The sequence below is a fragment of the Syngnathus typhle genome, linkage group LG7 (assembly GCF_033458585.1).
Source record: "Syngnathus typhle isolate RoL2023-S1 ecotype Sweden linkage group LG7, RoL_Styp_1.0, whole genome shotgun sequence".
Classification (NCBI taxonomy): Eukaryota; Metazoa; Chordata; class Actinopteri; order Syngnathiformes; family Syngnathidae; genus Syngnathus; species Syngnathus typhle.
This window is the reverse complement of record NC_083744.1, coordinates 2,891,683-2,917,358: the sequence shown is the minus strand read 5'-3', so window position 1 is coordinate 2,917,358 and position 25,676 is coordinate 2,891,683. Positions and strand designations below refer to the sequence as shown.

At 47.1% G+C, this 25,676-nt stretch overlaps 3 protein-coding genes across 5 annotated transcripts; all 3 read right to left on the bottom strand.

Moving 5' to 3' along the window:
* Nucleotides 1-972: 972 nt before the first annotated feature.
* On the bottom strand, nucleotides 973-1,519 carry LOC133156693 (collagen alpha-1(I) chain-like; the record flags this gene model as incomplete). The annotated part of the gene is made up of 2 exons (XM_061282607.1): nucleotides 973-977; nucleotides 1,045-1,519. Coding segments are annotated over 2 exons (480 nt in total), but the record flags the coding sequence as incomplete, so codon positions are not given.
* Nucleotides 1,520-8,025: 6,506 nt separating this feature from the next.
* LOC133157242 (cuticle collagen 1-like) lies at nucleotides 8,026-13,850 on the bottom strand. Of its 2 annotated transcripts, XM_061283624.1 has the most exons (4): nucleotides 13,760-13,850; nucleotides 13,284-13,344; nucleotides 9,045-9,100; nucleotides 8,026-8,973 (listed from the first exon to the last, which is right to left on the bottom strand). In XM_061283624.1, exons 3-4 carry the CDS (start codon nucleotides 9,082-9,084, stop codon nucleotides 8,378-8,380), a joined length of 636 nt encoding a protein of 211 aa, XP_061139608.1. In that variant the 5' UTR covers nucleotides 9,085-9,100; nucleotides 13,284-13,344; nucleotides 13,760-13,850; the 3' UTR covers nucleotides 8,026-8,377. The 2 variants fall into 2 exon arrangements, with proteins under 2 accessions (XP_061139608.1, XP_061139609.1); XM_061283625.1 differs by having other exon boundaries at nucleotides 13,284-13,767.
* A 1,274-nt stretch (nucleotides 13,851-15,124) lies between these two features.
* LOC133157244 (histone H3-like centromeric protein A) lies at nucleotides 15,125-24,898 on the bottom strand. 2 transcript variants are annotated; one of them, XM_061283627.1, is made up of 6 exons: nucleotides 24,620-24,898; nucleotides 24,455-24,513; nucleotides 16,635-16,848; nucleotides 16,429-16,571; nucleotides 16,271-16,345; nucleotides 15,125-15,832 (listed from the first exon to the last, which is right to left on the bottom strand). In XM_061283627.1, exons 3-6 carry the CDS (start codon nucleotides 16,840-16,842, stop codon nucleotides 15,707-15,709), a joined length of 552 nt encoding a protein of 183 aa, XP_061139611.1. In that variant the 5' UTR covers nucleotides 16,843-16,848; nucleotides 24,455-24,513; nucleotides 24,620-24,898; the 3' UTR covers nucleotides 15,125-15,706. The 2 variants fall into 2 exon arrangements, with proteins under 2 accessions (XP_061139611.1, XP_061139610.1); XM_061283626.1 differs by lacking the exon at nucleotides 24,455-24,513 and having other exon boundaries at nucleotides 24,620-24,885.
* Between the last annotated feature and the right edge of the window lie 778 nt (nucleotides 24,899-25,676).

Sequence of the window (25,676 nt, the reverse complement as noted above, 5' to 3'; positions counted from 1 at the left end):
CAAACTCTGGATTTCCAGTGCCCTTTCTGTCCACCAGGAGTTTTTAATCTGTCTCACCCGGCTCTGGACGTCAGCTTTGGCTCTGGAATGAGCCTGTCTCTTTGCTTTGCAGGTGATGTCGTTTTGCCAGACACGAAACGTTTCCCTTTTCTTGGAGATGAGCTGTTCTATCTCTGTGTTGTTCTCATCAAACCAGTCCTGATGCTTTCTGCCCTTGTACCCAAGAGTGACACTGCAGGTGTCGAGGATGGAAGACTTAGCAGGCTCCAGTGTTCTTCAATGTCTTCAGGGTATTCCTGATTGAGGCTTTCTCCAAGAGAGGCCTGAAACAGCTGCAGGGCGGCAGTTTTGTTCAGGGTCTCAAGGTTTAGTCTCTGCCGGCTCAGCTTCTTTTGCAGTCTCCTCTTCCTCTTGAGTCTGATGGACATCGTGGATCCTATCAGGCGGTGATCTGTCCAGCAGGCTTCTGAATCCATCATGGCTTTTGTGATGCTCACGTCGCGCTGATCCCTGGCTCTGACAATGACATAGTCAATAAGATGCCAGAGCGAGGGTGAGTTGAGTATGTTCTTCTGGCGAAATATGGTATTCGTGATGGCAAGGTCGTATTGAGCACATTTGCTAAGAAGCAAAACCCCGTTGGAGTTGATGTTTCCAATGCCTTCCTTTCCAATGGTGCCCTTCCAGAGGTGGTGGTCTCGGCCCACTCTGGCATTGAAATCTCCCAATATAGTCATCTTGTCCTCCTCTGGGATTTTTGACAATACCTCATCCAGACAGGCATAGAAGGCCTCTTTTTTTTTCCTCATCGGAAACGAGGGTAGGTGCATAATCACTAAGAACTGTTGCCGTCTGGTTGTCAGCCAGCACCAGACGGAGGGTCATCAGGCGCTCACTGATTCCCACAGGGAGTTCAGAGAGCTGAATGATCAGTTGGTTTTGATGGCAAAACCAACCCAATGGCTCCTAGGCCTAGCCTACACAGTCGACCAAAAAAAATGTTTAATAATACAATTTATTCAGGGTTGGCGGGCCGGATTAAACGGTCCCGTGGGCCGGATGTGGCCAGTCCATTGGAGTGGTTGTCCAAACATGCAGGACGTCCAGGTGGTCCTGGTGGACCAGCTGGTCCTGGTCCAGCTGATCCCGGAGGGCCAGGCACACCCACTGTCCCAGGTAGTCCGCTGGGACCAGGGGGGCCAGTTGGTCCCTGTGGACCAGCTGATCCCTGCAGACCGGGTGGCCCTTGTGGGCCGGATGGTCCTGATGAGCCATTTGGTCCTGGTGAACCTTCTGGTCCTGGTGGATCTTGTGGTCCTGGCGGACCTTCTGGTCCTGGTGGTCCTCCGGGTGGTCCCCTGGGTGGTCCCCCGGGTGGTCCCCCTGGTGGTCCCCCGGGTGGTCCTCCGGGTGGTCCCCCTGGTGGTCCTCCGGGTGGTCCTCCGGGTGATCCCCCGGGTGGTCCTCCGGGTGGTCCTCCGGGTGGTCCCCCGGGTGGTCCCCCGGGTGGTCCTCCTGCTAGTGCCCCTGGTGGTCCCCCAGGTGGTCCTCCGGGTGGTCCTCCTGGTGGTCCCCCGGGTGGTGCTCCGGGTGGTCCCCCTGGTGAGCCCCCTGGTCCCCCTCCAGATGGTCCCCCGGGTGGGCCTCCGGATGGTCTTCCGGGTGGTCCCCCTGGTGATCCCCCGGGTCCCCCTCCACCGGGTTCACCTCCACCGGGTGGTCCGCCGGGTGGTCCGCCGAGTGGTACCCCGGGTGATCCCCCTGGTGGTCCTCCGGGTGGTCCTCCGGGTGGTCCTCCCGGTGGTCCTCCGGGTGGTCCTCAGGGTCCCCCTCCATCGGGTCCACCTCCACCAGATCCCCCTCCAGATGGTCCCCCTGGTGGTCCCCCGGGTGTTTGAGTTTGAGTTTTGAGTTTTATTCACGCAATATCCAAGACATACAACATGAAACAACAAACAGTAATTACGGATGCGTGAAAGGTCACCCCAAGCAAGCTATTTAAAGCTTTTAATAGGGGGCCTGATTTCCCATAAGTATCAGATATTGGCCAGATATCCTTACATTTTGGACAACATACAGATATATAATAGACAACAATAACAAACACACAACAAGGTACAGCACACAACAACCATACGACAAGCAATAGACAACCTCAGTATTCTGGTTACACTGGATTTGATGTAAAGTACATTTGCAATTTATAAATTAACAACTAATATATTAGTTGACACAGGTGTCAACACAGGTGACACAGGTGTTCATGCGATTTATAACCAGCATATTAAATATACATTGATAGGAGTTGATTTTTTAGATTTGCCTTGAAGATGGATATGTATTGCAACATTTTTAGTGTTTCATCAAGCTCATTCCAAATCTGTGGCCCTCTGCACACAATACTAAAGCTTGTAGATTTTAGTTTCCGTTTTTTCCCAATGATTAGATTTCTATTCCTGGTGGTGTGGCTGGGAGTACAGATTGGGATGAGTTGACAGAGTTTGTGGTTTCGTTTATGGACAGTCTGATACATGACGCAAGCATTCTGGAAATAGTTATATTCAACAAGCCTCAACAAGCCTGTTCCTCCGGGTGGTCTCCTGGGTGGTCCCCCTGGTGGTCCTCCGGGTGGTCCCCCTGGTGGTCCCCCGTCACCGGGTCCCCCTCCAGATGGTCTCCCTGGTGGTCCCCCAGAACCTTGTCTCTTTATCATAGCAGACAGACAGCTGGTTCCTGGGATACAGAGTTGACATCTTTGTTACATTATTATCTTTAATTTACTATTTGTTACTCTGTAATTTACTTACCAAACAGCAGAAGAGCAACGGTGAACACCTTTAGATTCATCATTCTGGCTGGTGATGTTCTGAAATACAGTAAAAAGGAACAGAGAATTACCTTTCAGAAAATCAAAACTTTTTTTAATTGCTTATTTACATGTTTAATTATTGCTAAAAAAAATCTTGTCCTGTCCCGTATTAGTGAAAATGACACCATTCCATCCTATCATCCCGTTTTGGAGGTCAGCTCCATTAAAAAAGCTTAGGTAAATAAAAATAAATAAAACTAAACAGACTGAAATTTAATACGTATATACGTAATGACCTATGAAGAATTCACCTCACAAAAAGCTTCTCCGTGCGCACTGTTTGCTAATGAAAGAAAATAGATAGACGCTACGGAAATGGCACCTAAGTAAAGATGTCCACTATCGTTCAAAGGTTTTGTGGTCTCCCAGATAATTTAGTGTATTCCATGAAAACTAACGTAGTTGCACAAGGGTTTTCAAAGGTTTTCTAAAAATCCATTAGCCTTCTAACACAATTATAAAACTCAATGGATCATTAGAACACTGGAGGAAGTCAGTGTGCACCAAGGGTCTCCTGACCACTGTTAAACATTCACACCCAGCCGTATACCTTTTTGAGTGACACTGGAGGCGAGAGTTTTGAAGTGTTTTGGCCAAGGGCATGACACATTACTCAGACAGAGCTGGAATGGAAGAGTTGACCCTCTGTTTACTGGATGACTGACCCACGGCCATTCAAATTTTGGCCTCCATCTAATGTTGTGAGGTGGATTAACAAACTTGGAAAGACTCCAAGTACATAAGATTCCACTTCAAAGTGACTCACGCAAATGATGAACAGCATGCAAACCTGAAGAAGAAATGCCGCTTGGCAAGGGCCACCTACTAGAAAACAAAAGAAAAAAGAATCTACTGGCTCACCTTAACAACGGCCCCACCCTAATATTCGGCGGGACAAGTTATTTAAGACTGCTGTTATCAGCTGTGAGGCGACAGAAGAGACACAGGAGCATGACCGTCACCAACGGAAGATCCGACAGGCCCTCCAAGAGCAAAGTTAATTGAGCGTGGTGAGTCCTTTCTCCATTTTGAAATGTTTTCAGCGAACACAATATCCATATCAGATGTTTTTGGTGTGAAATTCTGTGGAAATGAAAATTATGCATTTGGACTTGGATCACTGTGGATATTGCTTCATTCTTCAAGTTTAAAAAAAATGGAGACAGAGCATTTTCTACCTTGCTTGTGAAGATTTAAAAAAAAAAATCGAACGATAATTACGTTTTTTTTTTTTCATTTTAGTACTCCGTTTCGTGTTTTACATGGATTTCCTTTTTCAATCCAATAATCTCAACGTCCTCTTTAGCTGAATTTCAATCACAGCTGTATACATAGTACTATATCATCTATAAAATACTTTTTTTATCGTGACAGGCCAAGCAAGAGGTGGGGAAGAGGGGGGCGACAAACAGAATAAAAGAAAAAGGCAACGTTTAGATTTATTTATTTTAATTTACCTAAGGTTTTTTAATGGAGCTGACCTCCAAAACGGGATGATAGGATGGTGTCATTTTCACTAATACGAGACAGGACAAGATTTTATTTCGCAATAATTAAGCATATAAATAAGCAATTTAAAAAAGTTTTGATTTTCTGAAAGGTAATTCTCTGTTCCTTTTTACTGTCTTTCAGAACATCACCAGCCAGAATGATGAATCTAAAGGTGTTCACCGTTGCTTTTCTGCTGTTTGGTAAGTCAATTACAGAGTAACAAATAGTAAATTAAAGATAATAATGTAAGAACTGTCAACTCTGTATCCCAGGAACCAGCTGTCTGTCTGCTATGATAAAGAGACAAGGTCCTGGGGGACCACCCGGCGGACCACCCGAAGGAGGTGGACCCGGTGGATCACCAGGGGGACCACCCGGAGGACCATCCGGAGGCCCACCCGGGGGACCATCTGGAGGGGGACCAGGGGGCTCACCAGGGGGACCACCCGGAGGACCGCCCGGAGGACCACCTGGGGAACCACCAGGGGCACCACCAGGAGGACCACCGTGGGGACCACCAGGAGGACCACCCGGGGGACCACCCGGGGGACCACTCGGAGGACCACCCGGGGGACCACCCGGAGGACCACCTGGGGAACCACCAGGGGCACCACCAGGAGGACCACCGTGGGGACCACCAGGAGGACCACCAGGGGGACCACCAGGGGGACCACCCGGAGGACCACCCGGGGGACCACCCGGAGGACCACCCGGAGGACCACCCGGGGGACCACCCGGAGGACCACCCCAGGGACCACCTGGAGGACCACCAGGGGGACCACCCGGAGGACCACCCGGAGGACCACCCGGAGGCCCACCAGGAGGACCACCCGGAGGACCACCAGGGGGACCACCCGGAGGACCACCAGGGGGACCACCCGGAGGACCACCAGGGGGACCACCCGGGGGACCACCCGGAGGACCACCCGGAGGGCCACCCGGAGGCCCACCAGGAGGACCACCCGGAGGACAGACCGGGGGACCACCCGGAGGACCACCAGGGGGACCACCCGGAGGACCACCCGGGGGACCACCCGGGGGACCACCCGGAGGACCACCCGGAGGACCACCCGGAGGCCCACCAGGGGGACCACCTGGGGGACCACCAGGAGGACCACCGGGGGGACCACCAGGAGGACCACCCGGCGGACCACCAGGAGGACCACCCGGGGGACCACCCGGGGGATCACCCGGGGGACCACCCGGAGGACCACCCGGAGGACCACCAGGGGGACCACCCGGAGGACCACCCGGGGGACCACCCGGAGGACCACCCGGGGGACCACCCGGGGGACCACCCGGGGGCCCACCCGGAGGACCACCCGGAGGCCCACCAGGAGGACCACCTGGAGGACCACCCGGGGGACCACCCGGAGGACCACCAGGGGGACCACCAGGGGGACCACCTGGAGGACCACCAGGGGGACCACCCGGAGGACCACCCGGGGGACCACCAGGGGGGCCACCAGGGGGACCACCCGGGGGACCACCCGGGGGACCACCCGGGGGACCACCCGGAGGACCACCCGGGGGACCACCCGGAGGCCCACCAGGGGGACCACCCGGAGGACCACCCGGGGGACCACCTGGAGGACCACCAGGGGGACCACCCGGAGGACCACCAGGACCAGAAGGTCCGCCAGGACCACAAGGTCCACCAGGACCAGAAGGTTCACCAGGACCAAATGGCTCATCAGGACCAGAGGGTCCACCAGGGCCAGAGGGTCCACAGGGACCAAATGGACCATCCGGCCCACAAGGGCCAGCCGGTCTGCAGGGATCACCTGGTCCCCCTGGTCCCAGCGGACTACCTGGGACAGTGGGTGTGCCTGGCCCTCCGGGATCAGCTGGACCAGGACCAGCTGGTCCACCAGGACCACCTGGACCACCTGGACCAGCAGGACCACCAGGACCACCAGGGAATACATGTCCTCCAGGACCACCTGGACCACCTGGACCACCCGGGCTACCACTATTTGGTCCATATTGGCCACCACCACCCTGGCTAATTGGGCCACCAAAACCTTGTCCATATGGGCAGCATGTGCCACCATACTAAGCAGCACCATCCCCATGGACTGATCCATAATAAAAAAAAATACTGATCCACCCAGATCACCTGTTACTGAGAATGAAAAGGATCTACCTTGCATTCCGGACCACCATTTAGACCACATTTTATTTCATATCACGTATTAACCACAGAGGCCAATAGCCAACCAGTGCAGTCACCTGTTACTCTGGATAAAAAACACCCACATGGACACCAATTTAATTTGGATACCAATGTATCAATGAAAGCATTTCACACAATAAAGATGATATTTCTTCTAGTTTCGATGGTTGCATGTGACCTCAAATCAGACGCTCATGGGTATGCAATCAAACTGCAGTCGCCTGCTGTCTTGTAAACAATAATAATAATAACGATAATATTATTAATAATAATGATAATAATAATAGGGAGGCATGGTCTTCTTCTTTCGTGTAACGTCAAATGTCCAACTCGGTGTCGTGTAGCCATGTCCGCATTTCTGGTCCTAGGTCGAAGAGGCTGGCTTCCGAGGGTGGTCCATATAAGGGGCAGATGTTGATTATATGGTCGGCGGTCTGCTCAGGGTCACCACACTCGCATGCCGCACTGTCCGCCAAGCCCCACGTCTTCATTGATGACCCAAAGCGACCGACCCCAGTCCGTACGCGGTTCAGCATGGTCCATTGCCGGCGTGGTAGGTCGGCTCCTCCGATGGCGCCATCTCCTGGGTCCCAAATGTAGCGGTGGACTCGGGAGGGTCCGGCCGACTCCCACTCCTGCTTCCGTCTGGGAGTCCCTTCTAAAGCTGCTGCCCCTGCGACCCGACCCCAGATAAGCGGCTGGATGGATGGATGGATGGATGGATGGATGGATGGATGGATGTGTGGTATTTACGTTCAGAATTAAAGTGAATGATAAAAAGAAAAAAATGTTTGTTCCTTCATGCAGGAGGAGGCAATGGAAACTAAAGATCACAGAATTTTGTAAAATCCAATTTATAACACTTAACGTGCTGGTCTTTTTGTGTCACATTTTGGGTACCTGGGAGTTGTGCCCGTAAGTTTGGACGTGAAAAGTAAGTTAGCTAGCGCACAAGGTTTACCGGAAAAGGGTTTCTCATTTGTTGGTCTATAACTATATGTTCTTCTTATTCTTTTTTACAAGGCAGTAATTGGTTGCAGTTTGATTTCACACCCAAGAAGCACAAATCTGTCTGTGATCACAAAGGAAAGAGTATCTCATGTCACAAGTCATTGAGAAAGAGAATCATTTTTATTGTTATAATTGAATGCGGGTAACGAGGATGGAAATCTTGCATTTAGACATTGATGGACACAGTTTTTAAGATTTTTATGATTAGGACTGAAGGCTTGATAAACAGAAAATGAAAACAAGTTTTCTTTTGGAAGAAAAACAAGTTGTTTCTATGGTCTTGGGTTACATCTTCAGGAAGCCCAAGTGGTGGACTGGATGTTGGTCAAAGTCAAAGTCAGCTTTATTGTCAATCCCTTCATATGTCAAGACACACAAAGAAACCGAGTAGTGGTCCAGATGGGTTGTGTTCATAAGCAGTAACAGGTTGTGCGAGTGGACAAGGTGGTGGTCTAGCTGGGCTGTTTTCATCTGGAGCAATTGGTGTTCGCAAGGCAGGTCTTGGTGGAAGTCTAGGCGATGGTTCAGGTTTGCAAGGTCAAATTTCAGGTTGATTGTTTTCATCCAGAGTAACAGATGATCCAGGTAGTGATCCAGGTTGGCAGGGTGCTATTCCAGGTGAGTTGTTTTTAGCTGGAGTAGTCCGTAATGGCAGGAGGTGTTCTGAAGATGGTCCAGGTGGTGGGGTAGGTTGGTAATTTGGTGTCCAGGTGGTTCTCATCCAGGAAAAAGGTGGCTGTACTGGTGGCCAAGCCTGAAAGGGTGGTGGTCCAGGTGAATAATTTTCCTCTGCAGTACCAGGTGGTCTGTGTGACGCCTGGGCTATAAAATTAATGAACATAATTTTGCCCAGGTGGCCAAATTGGTAGTGGGCCACATGGCAAATTTTGACCTGGGCCATATGGATATGGTCTTGGTGGACAAGGTAGCCATGGTGCCTGAGGAAAATTCGGATAAAATACTGGTGGACCAGGTGGTCCTGGGGGTCCAGGTGGCCCTGGTGGACTAGGTGGTCCTGGTGGTCCAGGTGGTCCTTCTGGTCCAGGAGATCCAGTTGGTCCAACTGGACCTGGAATACCTTTTGGTCCTGGTCTGCCATTTGCTCCAGGTGGTCCTGGTGGGCCTCCTGGTCCGGGTGTGCCATCTGCTCCAGGTGGTCCTGGTGGGCCTTCTGGTCCTGGGTCACCATCTGCTCCAGCTGGTCCTGGTGGGCCTTTTGGTCCCATTGGTCCTGTTGTACCATTTGGTCCTGTTGGACCATCTGGTCCACCTGGCCCTGGTGGTCCTGGAGGGCCAGGTGGTCCTGGTGGACCAGGCGATCCGCCGACTTCTCTTGATTCTGCATTGCCTGACCCTGCTTGCGCAGAACTGTCATCTTGAGTAACATTTACTTGTCTCTTTATCTGTGCACCCAGACAGCTGGCTCCTGCAATAGTTGACATTGACATCTCTGTAACCTTTAAATTACTTTTTGTTACCTGGAGTGAGATGACTTACCAAACAGGAGGGCAACAATGAACACCTTGAGAATGATCATTATGGCTTATGATGTCCTGAAAGACAAGTGAAAAGGAACAGTGAACATATGTCTAGAGCAGTGGTGGCCAACCCGCGGCTCGGTTGGCCACCACTGCTGCCTGGCTGTGGGTTGCCTGGTTTCATGCGGCTCCTTTACATTCATATCAACATTTGTGTGTGTGTGTGGGGGGGGGGGGGGGCGTGTTCACTACACTTGAGTTCAATATATATTATCCAGTCAAACCTCAGTTGGGGTGATAGTTGATGTGTGCTCATGTGTATGATGTGGCCCTTTGCGGTAACACAGTAAAAATTGTGTCTCTTAGTCTCTGACTGGTTGGCCACCCCTGATCTAGAGGAAGTCTATCAGGAAGGCATCATGTGAGAAATGGCTGCTTTGACAGTGTGAGTTTGTCAGGGCTCAGTTTTCATCGCTTGCCTCAGGTTACCTAGACCAGGGGTCCCCAACCCCCGGTCCACGGACCGGTATCGGTCCGTGGGTCACTTGGTACCGGGTCGCCAAGCTGCACAGAAAAATTATATATATTGTTTCTCGACAATAAATTAATTCAGGTCAAGACGCTTGTCCCGGTCATGTGACATGTTTCCCCAGTCGAGCCCGCAAAGCTAGCAAAAATGAGTAAGATTCATTTTGAAAATTATTAAAAAAAAATGGCGATCCTCTCCCAATTACATCCGTCGGTTCAGGTCAAGACGCTCGTCTCGGTCATGTGACATGTCACCTGAGTCTAGCCCGCGAAGCAAGTAAATATGAGCAAGAAACAGAGATGTTTGGAAAGCTTCTTCGGAAAGGGAAAAAAGCCCAATGAGGAGACGGAAGAAGAAGAGACTACGGCTTCTAAGAAAAGGAAAGCTGCATTTAAAAGAAAATTTCTGGAGTCCTATTTAACATATGGATTTATCGCCAACAGATGACTCTGACGCACCAAGCCCACTCTGCATAATATGTGGCGACAGGCTAGCTGGCGAGGTAGTGAAGCCTTAAAAACTGCTTCGGCACATGGAGACCAAGTATCCTGTATTAAAAGACAAACCTTAACCACTTCGGGTGTCATTGTCTCCGGATTACGCCTACATGGGACCGGCTTGTTTATGAGAAACAACCTCAGTGCTCCCACTAATTCAACGTAATGGTGAGTTTTATTTTTATGTCGTTTTTACTTGTTTTTATGTCGTATCATTTTATTTCATCGTATTTATATATTTATTAAAAATGTATAATTTATTTACATACATGTATTATTTATTTATATCAATGCCGGTCCGCGAAAATATTTCTGACACATAACCGGTCCGTGGCGCAAAAAAGGTTAGGACCACTGACCTAGACTGTCCCTGGCAATAGGCCTTACAACTCTCTGCCAATCTTCATGTCGTTGGTGTTGGAATCCTCATAGCAACCAAAACTACCGTTTTTTTCCGTGTATAGTGCGCAAAATTTAACTAATTTATTGTCCTAAAATCTGGGGTGCGCATTATACATGGGTACAAAAAAAAAAAAAAAAAATTTTTTTAATTTTTTTTTTTTTTTTTAAGTCCCAATGATCATCACACGCAGGGAGGCAATGGGTCCCATTTTTATAGTCTTTGGTATGGTCTTAACTAGGCTGGATGTAATTTTTTTTGTTGGCGTTGATTTCTCCGACTGCCCGTAAACGCACCACGATCATTGGGACTTAAAAAAAAAAGAATTTTTTTTTTTTTTTTTTTTAAATTCATAAAAATTGGGTGCGTATTATACATGGGTACAAGCTTTTTTCCAGCATCAGCATGCCATTTTTAGGGGTGCGTACTATACATGGGGGCGCACTATACACGGAAAAAAACGGTACTTTTTTGGAGGTACCGTATTTTCCGCCCTATTAGGCGCACCGGGGTATAAGGCGCACCTTCAATGAACGGCCCATTTTAAAACTTTGTCCATATATAAGGCGCATAAAATAGAAGCTTTACTGCAACAAACTGAGGTTGACTAGGGTTGCGGTATGCACCCACTAGCCAATAACCAACGAGCCCTCTGTAAACAATCGCGTTTCTCAAACAATCTCCTATAAAATGATTGGAACTGACTAAAGTTCAATCTAACGCATTGGTACTACTTACCTATGTTTCCCTTCCATATCGATCCGTAGATTTACCCGAAACATGAAGAGAGCAGCCTATTTTGACATGAAATAGCCTCGCGCGTATAGCAGCTATCGTTATAGCATTAGCCATCCGCAAAAACCCATGACCCTCAGCTCGCAATCTCCCATGAGCCTCAGCAAAGTGTAAACAATCGCGTCTCTCAAACGAGCTCCTATAAAACGATCAGAACTGACTAAAGTTTGATCTAACGCATTGGTACTACTTACCTATGTTTCCCTTCCATATCAATCCGTAGATTTATTTACTCGAAACATTAACAGAGCAGCCTATTTTGACATGAAATAGCCTCGCGCGTATAGCAGCTATCGTTATAGCATTAGCCATCCGCAAAAACCCATGACCCTCAGCTTGCAATCTCCCATGAGCCTCCGCAAAGTGTAAACAATCGCGTCTCTCAAACGAGCTCCTATAAAATGATCAGAACTGACTAAAGTTCGATCTAACGCATTGGTACTACTTACCTATGTTTCCCTTCCATATCGATCCGTAGATTTACTCAAAACATTAACAGAGCAGCCTATTTTGACATGAAATAGCCTCGCGCGTATAGCAGCTATCGTTATAGCATTAGCCATCCGCAAAAACCCATAACCCTCAGCTCGCAATATCCCATGAGCCTCAGCAAAGTGTAAACAATTGCGTTTCTCAAACGAGCTCCTATAAAATGATCAGAACTGACTAAAGTTCGATCTAACGCATTGATACTACTTACTTATGTTTCCCTTCCATATCGATCCGTATATTTACTCGAAACATGAACAGAGCGGCCTATTTTGACATGAAATAGCCTCGCGCGTATAGCAGCTATCGTTATAGCATTAGCAACCCGCAAAAACCCATGACCCTCAGCTCGCAATCTCCCATGAGCCTCAGCAAAGTGTAACAATCGCGTTTCTCAAACGAGCTCCTATAAAATGATCAGAACTGACTAAAGTTCGATCTAATGCATTGGTACTACTTACCTATGTTTCCCTTCCATTTCGATCCGTAGATTTACTCGAAAGATTAACGGAGCAGCCTATTTTGAAATGAAATAGCCTCGCGGGTACAACAGCTATTCATTGACGCCCCCTGACTACAGTTACCGTAATGTTGGGAAGCGATGCGACCTTGTAATTTACTAGTCGTACTAAAACGTACTAAAACATTTTGGCAGAGCACTGTGTACAACCAGTATGGATCAACAAATTCATCACTTGATCCATATATAAGGGGCACCGGACTAAAAGACGCACTGTTGACTTTTGATAAAACAAATTGTTTTTTAGGTGCGCCTTATAGGGCGGAAAATACGGTAACTATTATTTAGTTGTTGTTAGTCATTAGTTATATCACGGGTCATTACGACGACTTTGGTGGAGTTTTTACTGCTTCTTCCAACTCCTACCGCGCTGACTGTAACTTGACACTCTCTGGCTGCGTCTTGCCTCATTTGCATATGAGGTAAATTTTGGATTCTATGCGTCACTGTATGGCGACCTTGCAGCAGTGAGACGACCCTAAGCTATTTTTGCGGTACAGAGAAGATCTAGTTTCAGCAATGTGTAGGTACTTAGAATATGGAAGGGCCATTCGTCCGTGACCAGGAAGACCTTTGTCCATGTACTTTTAAGGGCATCGGAAGTAACCAGTAGAGTGAGACTCGGACCGCAGCTGTTGTCTTACGAGGTACAAATGATGGGGGAGAACAGATAGAGAGGAGGAACAGCGCGAAGGGCAAGAAGGACGAGAGCGCGAAGGGCAAGGAGCGCGCAGGGCGCAGAGGCGCGAAGGTCAAGAGCAGGCGCGCAAGGCGCAGGGGCGCAAGGGGCAAGAGCAAGAAGCGCGAGGGTCTTTTTGGGGCGAACATCTGTGCCGTCGAGAGCTGAAACATCTTGGCTTTTGAGGCCACTCTAACTTTTGGAGAGACATCGCTTTGACATCAGTTGAATAAGTCTTTTCCCAATCAGCCGTGTGTCACTGGAGTGCTTGGCAGGGACAGCCATTGTCCACCGAGTTTTTTTTGGGAGACCAGCGAAACAACAAAGACCATTCACCACACATACTCACAGTAATTGGATGTTTACGGAGGGGTGCGGAGTCCTGACAGCAGGCTGTGTGAGGACACACACTGCACCGACATGAGAGAAGAGAGGCGGCTGATTAACGTGTGTTTCTATCAGGGGACTTTTCACTTCTAAAAGTTTGATTTGAGCGGGCAGGACGTTTTTTTGAGGGGGTGTTGCCCCCTCCCTCCTTTGCGTAGAGCCGGCACTGCATCGCAGCGGTAATAAAACAGCATTGAATAAGAAATGACGTTGTGGCTGATGCCTGACTTCATTTCTATGGCCATGGAGGCATTAGCAAATTCATGATTATTCAAGTCTCATGTCTGATTTCATGTCTAACATACGGACAGTCATGTCTGGAGACTAGCTGTGGTTAGGACACACAAGCTACCGTGTGCGCCAAGGCTGTTCGAAAACTTTACTAGGACTGTGTGTTTCTAACATTCATTAACATTTTTCTTTAGTTCGCGATCCTACCGGCAGAGGTGACGTGACTCCAAATCAACACAAATGAAGCCACGTTGTTCATGTTGCGAGCTCACAAGACACACCGACGTTACAACAACATTCAGCCTGTGAATTTTGACACGGCAATTATTTTCAAGTGCTCATTGTAGATTGGGTAATGTCTACTTCTTGTTTTGTCGCGGTAGCAAACAACCTTAGGTGCATTACCGCCACCTTCTGCAATAGAGTGTGGATCTTCTTTTTCTTTACTTTGTTTTAGAAAGGGGCACCTCGGTGACGCACTGGGTAGCGCGTCCGCCTCACAGTTAGGAGGGTGCGGGTTCTACTCCACATCCGGCCCTCCCTGTGTGGAGTTTGCATGTTCTCCCCGTGTCCGTGTGGGTTTTCCCCGGGCACTCCGGTTTCCTCTCACATCCCAATAACATGCTTGGTAGGCCAATTGTGCACTCCAAATTCCCCCTAGGTGTGAGTGCAGATGGTTGTTTGTCTCTGTGTGCCCTGTGATTGGCTGGCAACCAGTTCAGGGTGTCCCCCGCCTACTGCCTAATGACGGCTGGGATAGGCTCCAGCACGCCCGCGACCCCCGTGGGGACAGAGCGGTACAGAAAATGGATGGATGGATGTTTTAGAAATAAAAAAAAATAAGCTCAGTGGCCGAGTGGTGGAGTGTCCGCCATGAGACTGGAAGGTTGTGGGCTCAAACCCCGGCCGGGTCCTACCAAAGACTATAAAAATGGGACCCATTGCCTCCCTGCTTGGCACTCAGCATTAAAGGTTGGAATTGGGGGGTTAGATCATCAAATGATTCCCGAGCGCAGCACCGCTGCTGCTCACTGCTCCCCTCTCCCCCATGGGATGGATCAAAATCATACGGGGATGGGCTAAATGCAGAGGACAAATTTCACCACACCCAGATGTGTGTGTGGCGATCATTGGGACTTTTTTAATGACTTTATATCTCATTACCCTATTTCACACACGGATGGCTTCAGGCTTGACAACCACATTGACTCAGTAGTTCAGATCGGCTCGGGTCTGCGACACAACGTAATAAAGAAAATAACGGTACTATAATATCCATCCATTCATCTATCTATCCATCGTTTTTCTGAACTGCTTTTTGACACAAGGTTCGCTGGTATGCTGGAGCTTAACCCAGCAGACTTCGGGCAGTAGGCGGGGGACACCCTGAACGTTAATTGCAGGGCACACAGGCAACCTTTCGAGCTCAAAACCACAACCTACGGCCAATCTGGAGTGGTCGACTACAATATTGATACTGTAATGTAATATTGTGCCTCAATAGATAAGTTAGTTTTGTTTGTTAGTGTTTGCTCATTCAATTCACATCAAGATTAACAACTAACCGCACAATAATATTGAAATGTTTATTTTTCTGATGTAAAAAAATGTACTCAGGTAAGCTCTCAATAGTACCAAAAATATTTTGTTTTTTAGAAATATTTGTATTTTAATGAAAATACTTTGTCTTACGATGAACACACATCACATAACTTTATATACAGAACAGAAACACTGCACTATCGATAAAACACAAACACTGCAAACAGTAATGGAAGAGGATACAGGTTGGGTTGAGTCGAGTGGTAACCGTGAAACGTTAGAGTCACCACGGGCCTATCATCTTAATCAGAAATCTTGCCCGCGGGTACATCAGGCCAGCTGGATGTCGCGGGGAAAAACGGTGACGCGCGTGGATGACACCACAGAGTGAAGCTTAGCACTCACATAATCGGCTGCCTGGTGAAGAAGTGGGCAGGGCCAAGAAATTATCCACTCGTCACATAACTTTAGATATAAAACACAAACACTTCACTATATATAAAACACAAACACTGCAAACAACAGTATTTAAGTCAATTTCTACTATAAAGGTTGGGTTGTGTCGAGTGGCCACTGTGAAACGTTTGAGTCACCACGCGGCTATCATCTTAATCAGAAATCTTGCCCGCGGATCCGTCGGGCCAGCTGGAGGTCGCGGGGAAAAATGGTGACCCGCTTGGCGTGGATGGCGCACAGGTTGGCATCAGATAACAGCAACACCAATAAAGCCTCAGCCGCCTGTAAAGATCCCAACAAGTCGTCAATGTGTAAGCCGGCCCGAGTGTCCCGCTGCGTCCAGCGTTGGCAAGGGCAGCGCAATATTTTGGGTTGCAGAGAGTCGGCAGGCAGAAATGGGGCATCACTTGCGTACACGCCAAAGTTGGTCAGGGATCGTTCAATGTCCCAAATGTTCACCAACCTTTTTAGGAAGTTCTTGTTGTCGCAATAAAATTTTGAGCATGTTAAAAACTCCCTGTTCAAAATTTACCCCGCGTAGAAGAAAAGTACAGGTGAACATTTGCCAAACGTATGGTCACTGTTTGTCGAACGTTTGCGACCTTCGACAAACCATAGCGAAAATGCAGTAATCACTCCATTTGAAAACACTCGCAATTCTTGGTCGCTCGGTAGAATAGAGACTTTAGTATGACATTTGGACCTCCCCGGCGACTTTACCTCCTGAAGCGCCATCAGGGCGAAGACCTCCCATCTGAGGGCACTTCTGCCATATGACTGGCACACCTCACGGACCTGGGTGTGTGGGAGGGTGGGTACATGTCAAGGCAATGACCTAACAAGCTTACGGGCTAACGTGTGAGCTGGTAACACCTTACCAGGCGAGAGAAGGGCGCTTTCCTGATGAGGAGCTCTGTGCTCTTCTGGAACTTGCGGATCTCCATTAGGGCCTTGGTCCCTGGCCGGTACCTTCGCCTCCTGGGCGGCGTGGGCAACGGGGGCGGCGGCGCAGGTGGCTGAGCTGGAAATACAAAAACCTTTAGCAACGTGTCATCAAAATGGAACAACGGCGCAGTGAGCTCACTATTCCCAGATGGGCCCGGCTGCCGTGACTGCGGCGGGCGGCGCCCTCTGGGGGATGCCCTCTGCGGTGACTGTGGCGGGTGGCGCCGTCTGGGGGATGCCGCAGAGGATGTGCATTGCACACCGGGGGATGGCCCAGGCAGTGGCTGCGGAGGACGGCGGCGTGGATTGCCGCCTTTTCTTCGGCTGGACGAGGAGTTGTGGCGCATGGCTGACTACAGCATACATATGTACATGAAAGACACGCAACAACACTCAACAAAGAGCTAACGCAATAGCATGTCCACTTTACAAGTGCTATAATTAATCGAGTCATCAACAACTAATCGCTAATCAAACTCATTGAACTACTTCGATCACTAATGAATTGTATAGACTAGAGACCTTGTTCAACTTCAACTTGTCCAAAGCCTCAAAAGGATTCGAGATGAACAGTGGCCTGAAGACCACGAGGGTACAACATTACATGACAAAATATTGAATCTGTTTGTTCTGCTCTACACGGGACAGTACGCCCTATTGGACCGCGGGTTTTCTGGTTTAATAGTTTAAGTTTTGCGGATGAAATGGTGCCTGTTTCAGATCATTTTACATGTGTAACAAATATTTACTATCAAATTCCCACGGTCGTATTGTCCCACCGCAAACATTTGAGAGGTGATGTCAGGCCTAGAGAACACAATCTTACTCGCATCTCGTTTAAAAATCCTTCGATAGATACGCACCCTGATGGACCGATTACACTTAAACTAGGTTTAATGAATATTAGATCGCTTCATACGAAAGCACTTCTCGTTAATGACCTCATCACGGAACATAATCTAAACGTTTTTGGTCTCTGCGAGACCTGGTTAAAACCTAATGAACTGCTGCCGCTTAACGAGGCCTCGCCTCCAAATTTTGAGCTCGCATGTGGCGTGTCCTCAAAAAAAGGGTGGGGGTGTCGCCCTCATCTCAAATTCCGAGCTTAGATTTAGGCTTCGTTCGATCAACGTATTTGAAACATTTGAAGTTCTAACTGTCCGATCCACCGCTTTGCCGTCATTTTATCTTGTGGTTGTTTACCGTCCACCCGGGGCTTACTCTGGCTTCCTGGATGAATTTTCAGAATTCGTGGCTGATCTAGTAACCAATGCGGATAATATAATTATCATGGGCGATTTCAACATCCACATGAATTTACCGTCAGAGCCACTTACTTCGGCGTTTCAGACTTTAACTGATACGTTTGGTTTTACGCAAGCCGTACAGGCAGCAACGCATAAGAATGGAAATACCTTAGATCTGGAATTATCCCGAGGACTTGCAACCTCAAATGTAGCAGTACTGCCATACACTACTGTTCTGTCTGATCATTACTTAATAAAATTTGAAATTTTAGTTCCTTGTCAAAGACAAGAGAGCAATCAGAATTATAGGAGCCGTAATTTTAACTCCATGACTGCAACTGCGCTGAGTTACTGTCGCCGGAAACCGCCATATTTCCCGCATACATCGGCTCTATTGATAATCTTACAAATGAATTCAATGCGACATTGTTTAATTCCATTGACTCTGTGGCGCCGTTACGTCTGAAAACTCGCCGTAGATTGCCTACTCCGTGGTTCACAGATGAAACGCGTACGCTTAAGCAATTATGTCGAAAGCATGAGCGCAGACGGCGTTTAATCAAACTTGAGGTTTTCCATCAGGCATGGCAGGATAGCCTCCTGAAATATAAAGATTCGCTTATCTTAGCAAAAACTCGGTATTTTTTGCAAGTTATTAATCTCAATAAAAACAACCCTAAACACCTATTTGATACAGTGGCAAAACTGACTCTTCACCAGCCGAACCCCGATAGTTCCTTCCACTCAGCTGACGAGTTTATGAAATGTTTTGCTCAAAAGATTGAATCCATTAGGGACGAGATCAAGAATACCATTCCAATCGCTCAGTCGAGACCGCCGTTTACCAGCGCTGATGATCATGCAATAACCCTCTCAAATTTTAAAAGCGTGTCCCTTGAAAGGCTTACACAATTGGTTAGTGTGGCTAAACAAACAACATGTTTGCTCGACCCTCTTCCAGCCAAACTAAAAGAATTATTTCAAATTTTAGGACCATCCGTCTTAAATATAATCAATCTGTCTGTCTCTTCTGGGATAGTGCCAACAGCCTTTAAAACCGCTATCATTAAACCGTTACTTAAGCGACCAAATCTTGACCCGGATGGTCTCAGTAATTATAGGCCAGTTTCAAACCTCCCATTCATACCAAAACTTCTTGAAAAAGTAGTAGCGCAGCAGCTTATTGATTACATGGTCGCCAATAATCGATATGACTCTTTTCAGTCTGGTTTTCACCATCTACACAGCTGACTTCACCCACCACACATCAACCTGCCACCTCCAGAAGTTCTCGGATGACTCCGCCATCGTTGGTCTCATTAACAACGGAGACGAGACGGAGTACCGAGAACTGAATCACAGATTCGGGGACTGGTGCCGGCGGAACCGCCTCCAGATTAACCCTGGGAAAACGAAAGAGCTGGTGGTGGACTTCCGCCGGCGCAAAGTCCCCCCCTCGCCGGTGAACATCCAGGGAACGGACATAGAGATTGTGGACTCTTACAAGTTCCTGGGTGTTCACCTGAACAATAAACTGGACTGGACCGTTAACACTCAGGCCCTATACAAGAAGGGCCAAAGCAGACTCCACCTGCTGCGCAGACTGAGGTCCTTCGGAGTGAGGGACGGCCTCCTGAGGACCTTCTATGACTCTGTGGTGGCGTCCGCCATTTTTTATGGGGTGGTCTGCTGGAGCAGCGGCATCACTGCAGCGGAGAGGAAGAGGCTGGACAAGGTGGTGAAGAAAGCCGGCGCTGTCCTGGGCTGCAGTCTGGACCGGGTGGAGGTGGTGGGGGAGAGGAGGATGGTGGCTAAGCTGTCCTCCATCATGGACAATGTCTTCCACCCCCTTCATGAGACTGTCAGAGCCCTGGAGAGCTCCATCAGCGACCGGCTTCGTCACCCACGATGCACCACCGAGAGGCATCGCAGGTCCTTCCTCCCTGCTGCCATCAGACTGTACAACCAGGCCGACCATCGTAGCTAACGGACAAAATAACATGCAATAACGTGCAATAACCATATGTGCAATCACACTATGTGCAATATTTGTCTACCTCACACTCTTTTACCTGCTTTCTTTGCACTTTTTTGCACAATTTTTTTATCTAATATTTTTTTTATCTCCACTGTATATTGTGTATTGTGTATTTTGTATACACTGTCCATATTTTTTTTTAATTATATATACCTTCTACTTAAATCTTTTACCCCCTTCCCCGCATGCGTGTGTGTGTGTATATGTTACGTGTACTGCTGCTAACATAGGAGTTTCCCCATTGAGGGAATAATAAAGGATTATCTTATCTTATCTTATCTTATCTTTTAGAGCTAATCATTCCACTGAGACAGCACTTGCTAAAGTGACTAACGATCTCCTCACAGCTATGGATTCAAATACTTCATCTGTACTGTTACTACTCTATCTCAGTGCTGCCTTCGACACTGTAGACTTCCATATTTTATTAGGGCGTCTTAAAAGTTGTGTTGGTATTTCAGGGTCCGCACTAGGCTGGTTCCATTCCTATCAGACAGGACGCACCGAATGGTCCATGGCAATACGTCCTCGGAGCTCTATAATGTTACGTGTGGTGTCCCACAGGGATCGGTACTCGGACCAATTCTATTTAATATTTATATGATTCAGCTTGGGGACATAATACGTAAATATAATATTAGTTTTCAATGCTACGCGGATGACACCTAACCTCTCCTTTCAAAAGCAGATTAAGAAGATAACCAGAATTGCGTTTTTTCACCCTCGTAATATTGCAAAGATTCGTCCGATCCGCTCGACCAGTGATGCGGAAACTATTATACATGCGTTTGTCAAGTCGCGCCTGGACTACTGTAATTTATTATTCTCTGGTCTTCCTAAGTCCCGCTTCAAAAGTCTACAGTTAGTACAAAATGCTGCTGCAAGGCTGCTCTCACGGACAAGAAAATGTTATCACATTACCCCAGTGCTTCTCAATTATTTTCTGTTACGCCCCCCCCTAGCAAGAAGAAAACTATTCGCGCCCCCCCTCCTCACCGTGACTATCCTAACTTGTCTTGTAAGTCGTAAAATGTTGCACTGTCGCAAACGTGACAGAAGTAACAATGAGAGCGCCACTGCCCCCTGCTGTAGTAAACGCGCAATTACACTTTATTCTAGTACTGCCAAAAAAAAGCCTGTTCCCCAGGGTCACACGCGCCCCCCCAGGAATAGCACCGCGCCCCCCAAGGGGGGCGCGCCCCACTATTTGAGAAGCACTGCATTACCCCAATATTAGCCAACTTACACTGGCTCCCGGTCCATTTAAGATGCGACTTAAAGGTTCTTCTATTAACATATAAATCCCTGCATGGCTTAGCCCCTTCATATCTCGTCGACCTAGTTGTTCCTTATGTTCCGTCTCGTAACCTTCGTTCGCAAAACGCTACTCTTTTAGCGACACAGAGGGCCAAGAAAATGTCTGCAGGGTCTAAAGCAGGGGTCACCAACCTTTCTTAAACCGAGAGCTACTTCCTGGATACTGATTAAGGCAAAGGGCTACCAGTTTGACACACACTTCTGAAATAGCCAATTTGCTCAATTTAGCTTTCACTATGTGTTATTATTGTCATTTCCAGTTCACATGTAAGTGTGATTTTAACAAGAATAGCAAAAATACAGTCAAACCTCGGTTTTCGACCACAATCCGTTCCAGAAGGCGGTTCGAGAAGCAAATCGCTTGATTTCAGAATCTATTTTTCCCATTACAAATAATGGAAAAAAATTTAGTCCGTTCCAAGACTAAAAAAAAAACGCTTTTTAGTAAGCGTTTTTTCATTTGCGCATTTTTGTCCGATCGCGCAACCGTAGCGCACCGCCGAACGCCCTACCGCAGCCCGTCCCCCACCGTGTAACTGCACCGCGCTGCTCACCTTATTGTGACAGAGCCGTCGCTGAAATTTAGAAAATATTTTTAAAGTCCTGACGTACTTTCCAAAAATGAAGTGGACCTCAGTGCGCGATCGCGCAACCACAGCGCGCCGGCCGGGCGCTCACTGTCGCATTGCTTTAAGAGCGTCTGTGTTTTAGGATGGCTTTACTGCTCCCACTTGCTTTCTTTGGAAGCATGATAAGGGGTTAATACAATCCTCAAAGTAACGAAAATACAATAACTACGAAGTCAGTCGGCATCCGGGCCGCGCGGTCGGGTTTTCTCTGGTCCTCCCGGCTCATCACGTGAAGTTCAACCTCCGAATTTTGTTCAACAACCGAAGCAAAAAAATTGCGAATTTTTTGTTCAAATTCCGATTTGTTCGAGAACCTGGACGTTCGGAAACCGAGGTTTGACTGTAAAATAAATAGATGCAGCTCACAGACAAGTGCTGCTATTCGAGCTAATTTTAGAACAGTCCTGCGGGCGACTCATGCTGTCCTCACGGGCGACCTGGCGCCCGCGGGCACCGTGTTGGTGACCGCTGGTCTAGAGCATTTTCTATTCGGGCTCCAGAGCTTTGGAATGCCCTACCAATGGATATTAGAACTGCTACCTCAGTAGAAACATTTAAGACACGTTTAAAGACACATTTCTATGATATGGCCTTTAACTAACCTGTAGTGGCCGATTCGGCCGGAGTTTGTTTTCAACATATTCAAAATGCAAAAAGGGTGTGTCCTACACCTTGCCAAAAGAACTTCGGACATCACGTGACTGATCCCATTTATTTTTGTTTATGCACACATCCTAACTGCATAGCCGCGGCAGTTAAAATAAAAAATTAATAGTATAAAAAAAGGTGCAGAAAAAGATACAATAGTAATTTTTAAATTAAATGCATAGTCGCGGCAGTTAAAATGAATAAAATAATTGTAGACCTACATGAAACAGTAATATTTGCAAAATAAAACCTTCTCGGACGAAATGCATCATAATTAGCTGTTTAAAGGTAATACTTCCTGTCCTATGCATCGTGGGCAATGTAGGCTGACTAGAAAGCTTCAAAATTGACTTACTAGTGAACATGTAAGCTAAAAAGACATTTTACGCGCATGTGTCACATTTTGACCTCACAGTGTAATCTCTTTATTGGTCACAAGCAAATTGATTAAAAAGATGAGTAAAAAATGTTGGAACATGATACTGGTGGTCATATCCTACAGTTTACATGTTGACATCATGCAAAGGTACACTGGTTGCACCAGGTATGGGGTTTTTTTTTTATCTCACTATTTCACTTGTCAATTTCGGAATTGCTCACTAGTTCACTAGTAAGAAATACCTATGTCCAGTAGTACCATTAGTTGGGATCTTCCCAGCCTCACTATCTGACTTGTGGGGTTCAAAATGTTAACTAATGAACTAGTAAATGCAAAGGGATTTTCCTTTCTGACTCACTCGGTCTGACTAGTAAGTCAAAATGCCTTTTATTTGTTCACTATCTGCGTATATCCGTTTAACTAGTCACTCTGGACTGAACTAATTCACAAGAAAGAAAACACGTTTCACTAGTTAACAAGTGAGGTTAGAATTACACCAGCTAGTGAACGTGTACTAAAGTACCATTTTGAGCCTCACTAGTTAGCTTGTAAGTCAAAATAGATGGTGCGTAGCAAAGTGATCTGTGCATTCATGAGTAAACATCCATCCATCTATCCATCCATCCATTTTCTGAACCGCTTAGTCCCCACGGGGATCGCGGGTGTTCTGGAGCCTATCCCAGCCATCATTGGGCAGCAGGCGGGGGACACCCTGAACCGGTTGCCAGCCAATCGCAGGAACCATTTGCACTCGCACTCACACCTAGGGACAATTAGGAGCGCTCAGTCGGCCTACCAAGCATGTTTTTGGGATGTGGGAGGAAACCGGAGTGCCCGGAGAAAACCCACGCGTGCCCGGGGAAAACATGCAAACTCCACACAGGGAGGGCCAGAGGTGGAATCGAACCCGCACCCTCCTAACTGTGAGGCGGACGAGCTACCCAGTGCCTCACCAAGCCGCCACGAGCAGACATGTAACCCATATTTCTGTAAAGTCGGCATCCACTAGTTCTATTCGGTACATTTTTTTACCTCACTAGTAGAACTGGTTAAGTGAAAAAGTCGCACTAGTGCACAATTTGGGGCATAACTAGTCAACCAGTATTTTTCTACAAGTTAGATACCACGGCTTCAATGGGCTTGCACTAGTTAACTTGTCAGTGGTTTATTTATCATTAGTTAACTGGTGGGCATTTCAGCTCCTATTAGCTAACTTCTGCAGAAAATCATAGGTCACTAGTTAACATGTTAGAATAATTCACGTTTGACTAATTTACATGTTGCTGAAAATGAGTGACTGGTTAGAGTTTCTGTGCAACTCGTAAGACAAAGTGCGTAACTCGTGTGGCTCAATGTCCAACTAATGTTGAGAAAGACCGAACTAATGGAAAATACTGTCTAATATCGAGGATATGGAATAAATGATCAAATTGCTTGCCATACATAACAGCCCCCACAGTAGAACCTGCTTCCACCCCCAGGTAAAATTGCAAAAGTGTAAAATTGTAGAAGTAAGGTGACATTGCAGTAAAAACATTGCAGCGACATGCTGAATAGAATGTTGTTGCAGCCGTCTGAAAAACTGTTTGGGACGGGGCAAAAGTGCCATTTTCTGTCTGTAGAGTTTAGAGTAGTAAGTCGGAAAGCAGGCAGAAACGTCATGTGACATACGACAGTATCCTCGTCGTCTCACATACTTACAAATTTGTTTGGCTTTCAGTTCAGTGCGCGTGTCTTCTTTTTATTCACTTGGTTGTTTGCTGTTCAAATTTCAGAAGTCAGGAGGTGGCGACGTGTTGTGACGTCGTTATACCGTCCGCTACAACGTGAGCTTTGCAAAAACAACTTTGCAATTTTTCAACTTACCTTTTTTGTCCTTTGAACTCGTGTCGTCGCTGTGGCTCTTCAACTTGCCAGGGTGTGCACGGGGAAGCTCCGAGAAAAGTGGCAAAGTTCACTTTATAAGCAGCCAAATCGAGGAGAAAACCAGTCTAAATTCAAATGTCGCGTCCCTCAGCCTTCGAGCAATCAGCGTGAAGCGTCAGTGCTACTCAGGGGGGCGGGCTAAGTGAGGCGTCAGTGTCGGGGAGTGCTTGAAAACCAGACCATCGCCACTCGACGGGGTGGCATCAGAAGTGACCGAGAGAGAGTCACTTCTCACTTCACTTCCGTCTCCAAGAGAAATTCATAGATATGGAAATCATAATGCAATGACAAAAAGAAAATATTAAAAAGAAAGGGCGTAGGTTTATACAAGGATGGTAGGGACAGATCACAACCACTATTTGGGGAATACAAAATAGTCCTTACTTAAATAAAATAGTAAATATGAATATTTACTATTTAATTTTAATACCGCGAAACTCTACATTTATTCATTAATATTTCAGTATATTACGCAGTGGTAGCATTAATTTAAAAACTATTTTAACGTAGTTTTTTTCATGAGAGATTCCGAGATTTATTCGAAGCTATGACAATAAAGTCAAAGTCAGCTTTATTGTCAATCTCTTCACAAGTCAAGACACACAAAGAAACCGAAATTACGTCTTCTCTATCCCACGATGACGAGATATATTACACGATAGACATACAAGTAAACCACACAATATAAAAACAAGAAGGCACAAACAATAAATAATAAGAATGATGGAAAAATAATAAATAAACAGATAACACAATAAATAAGAGGAGCAAAACGGAGCCAGTGTGCATACAGCAGACAGTAAGCGTAGCGCAAAAGTACAGGACGCTACGCAGAAAGGGGAAGCGAGTTCAGTTCCTACTATCCCACGGTGACAAGACATAGTACACAATTTACATACAAGTAAACAACACAAAAAGTAAAAACAAGAAGGCACAAACAATGAATAAATAAGTGAAGAATAAATAATAAATAAACAAATAACATAATAAATAAGAG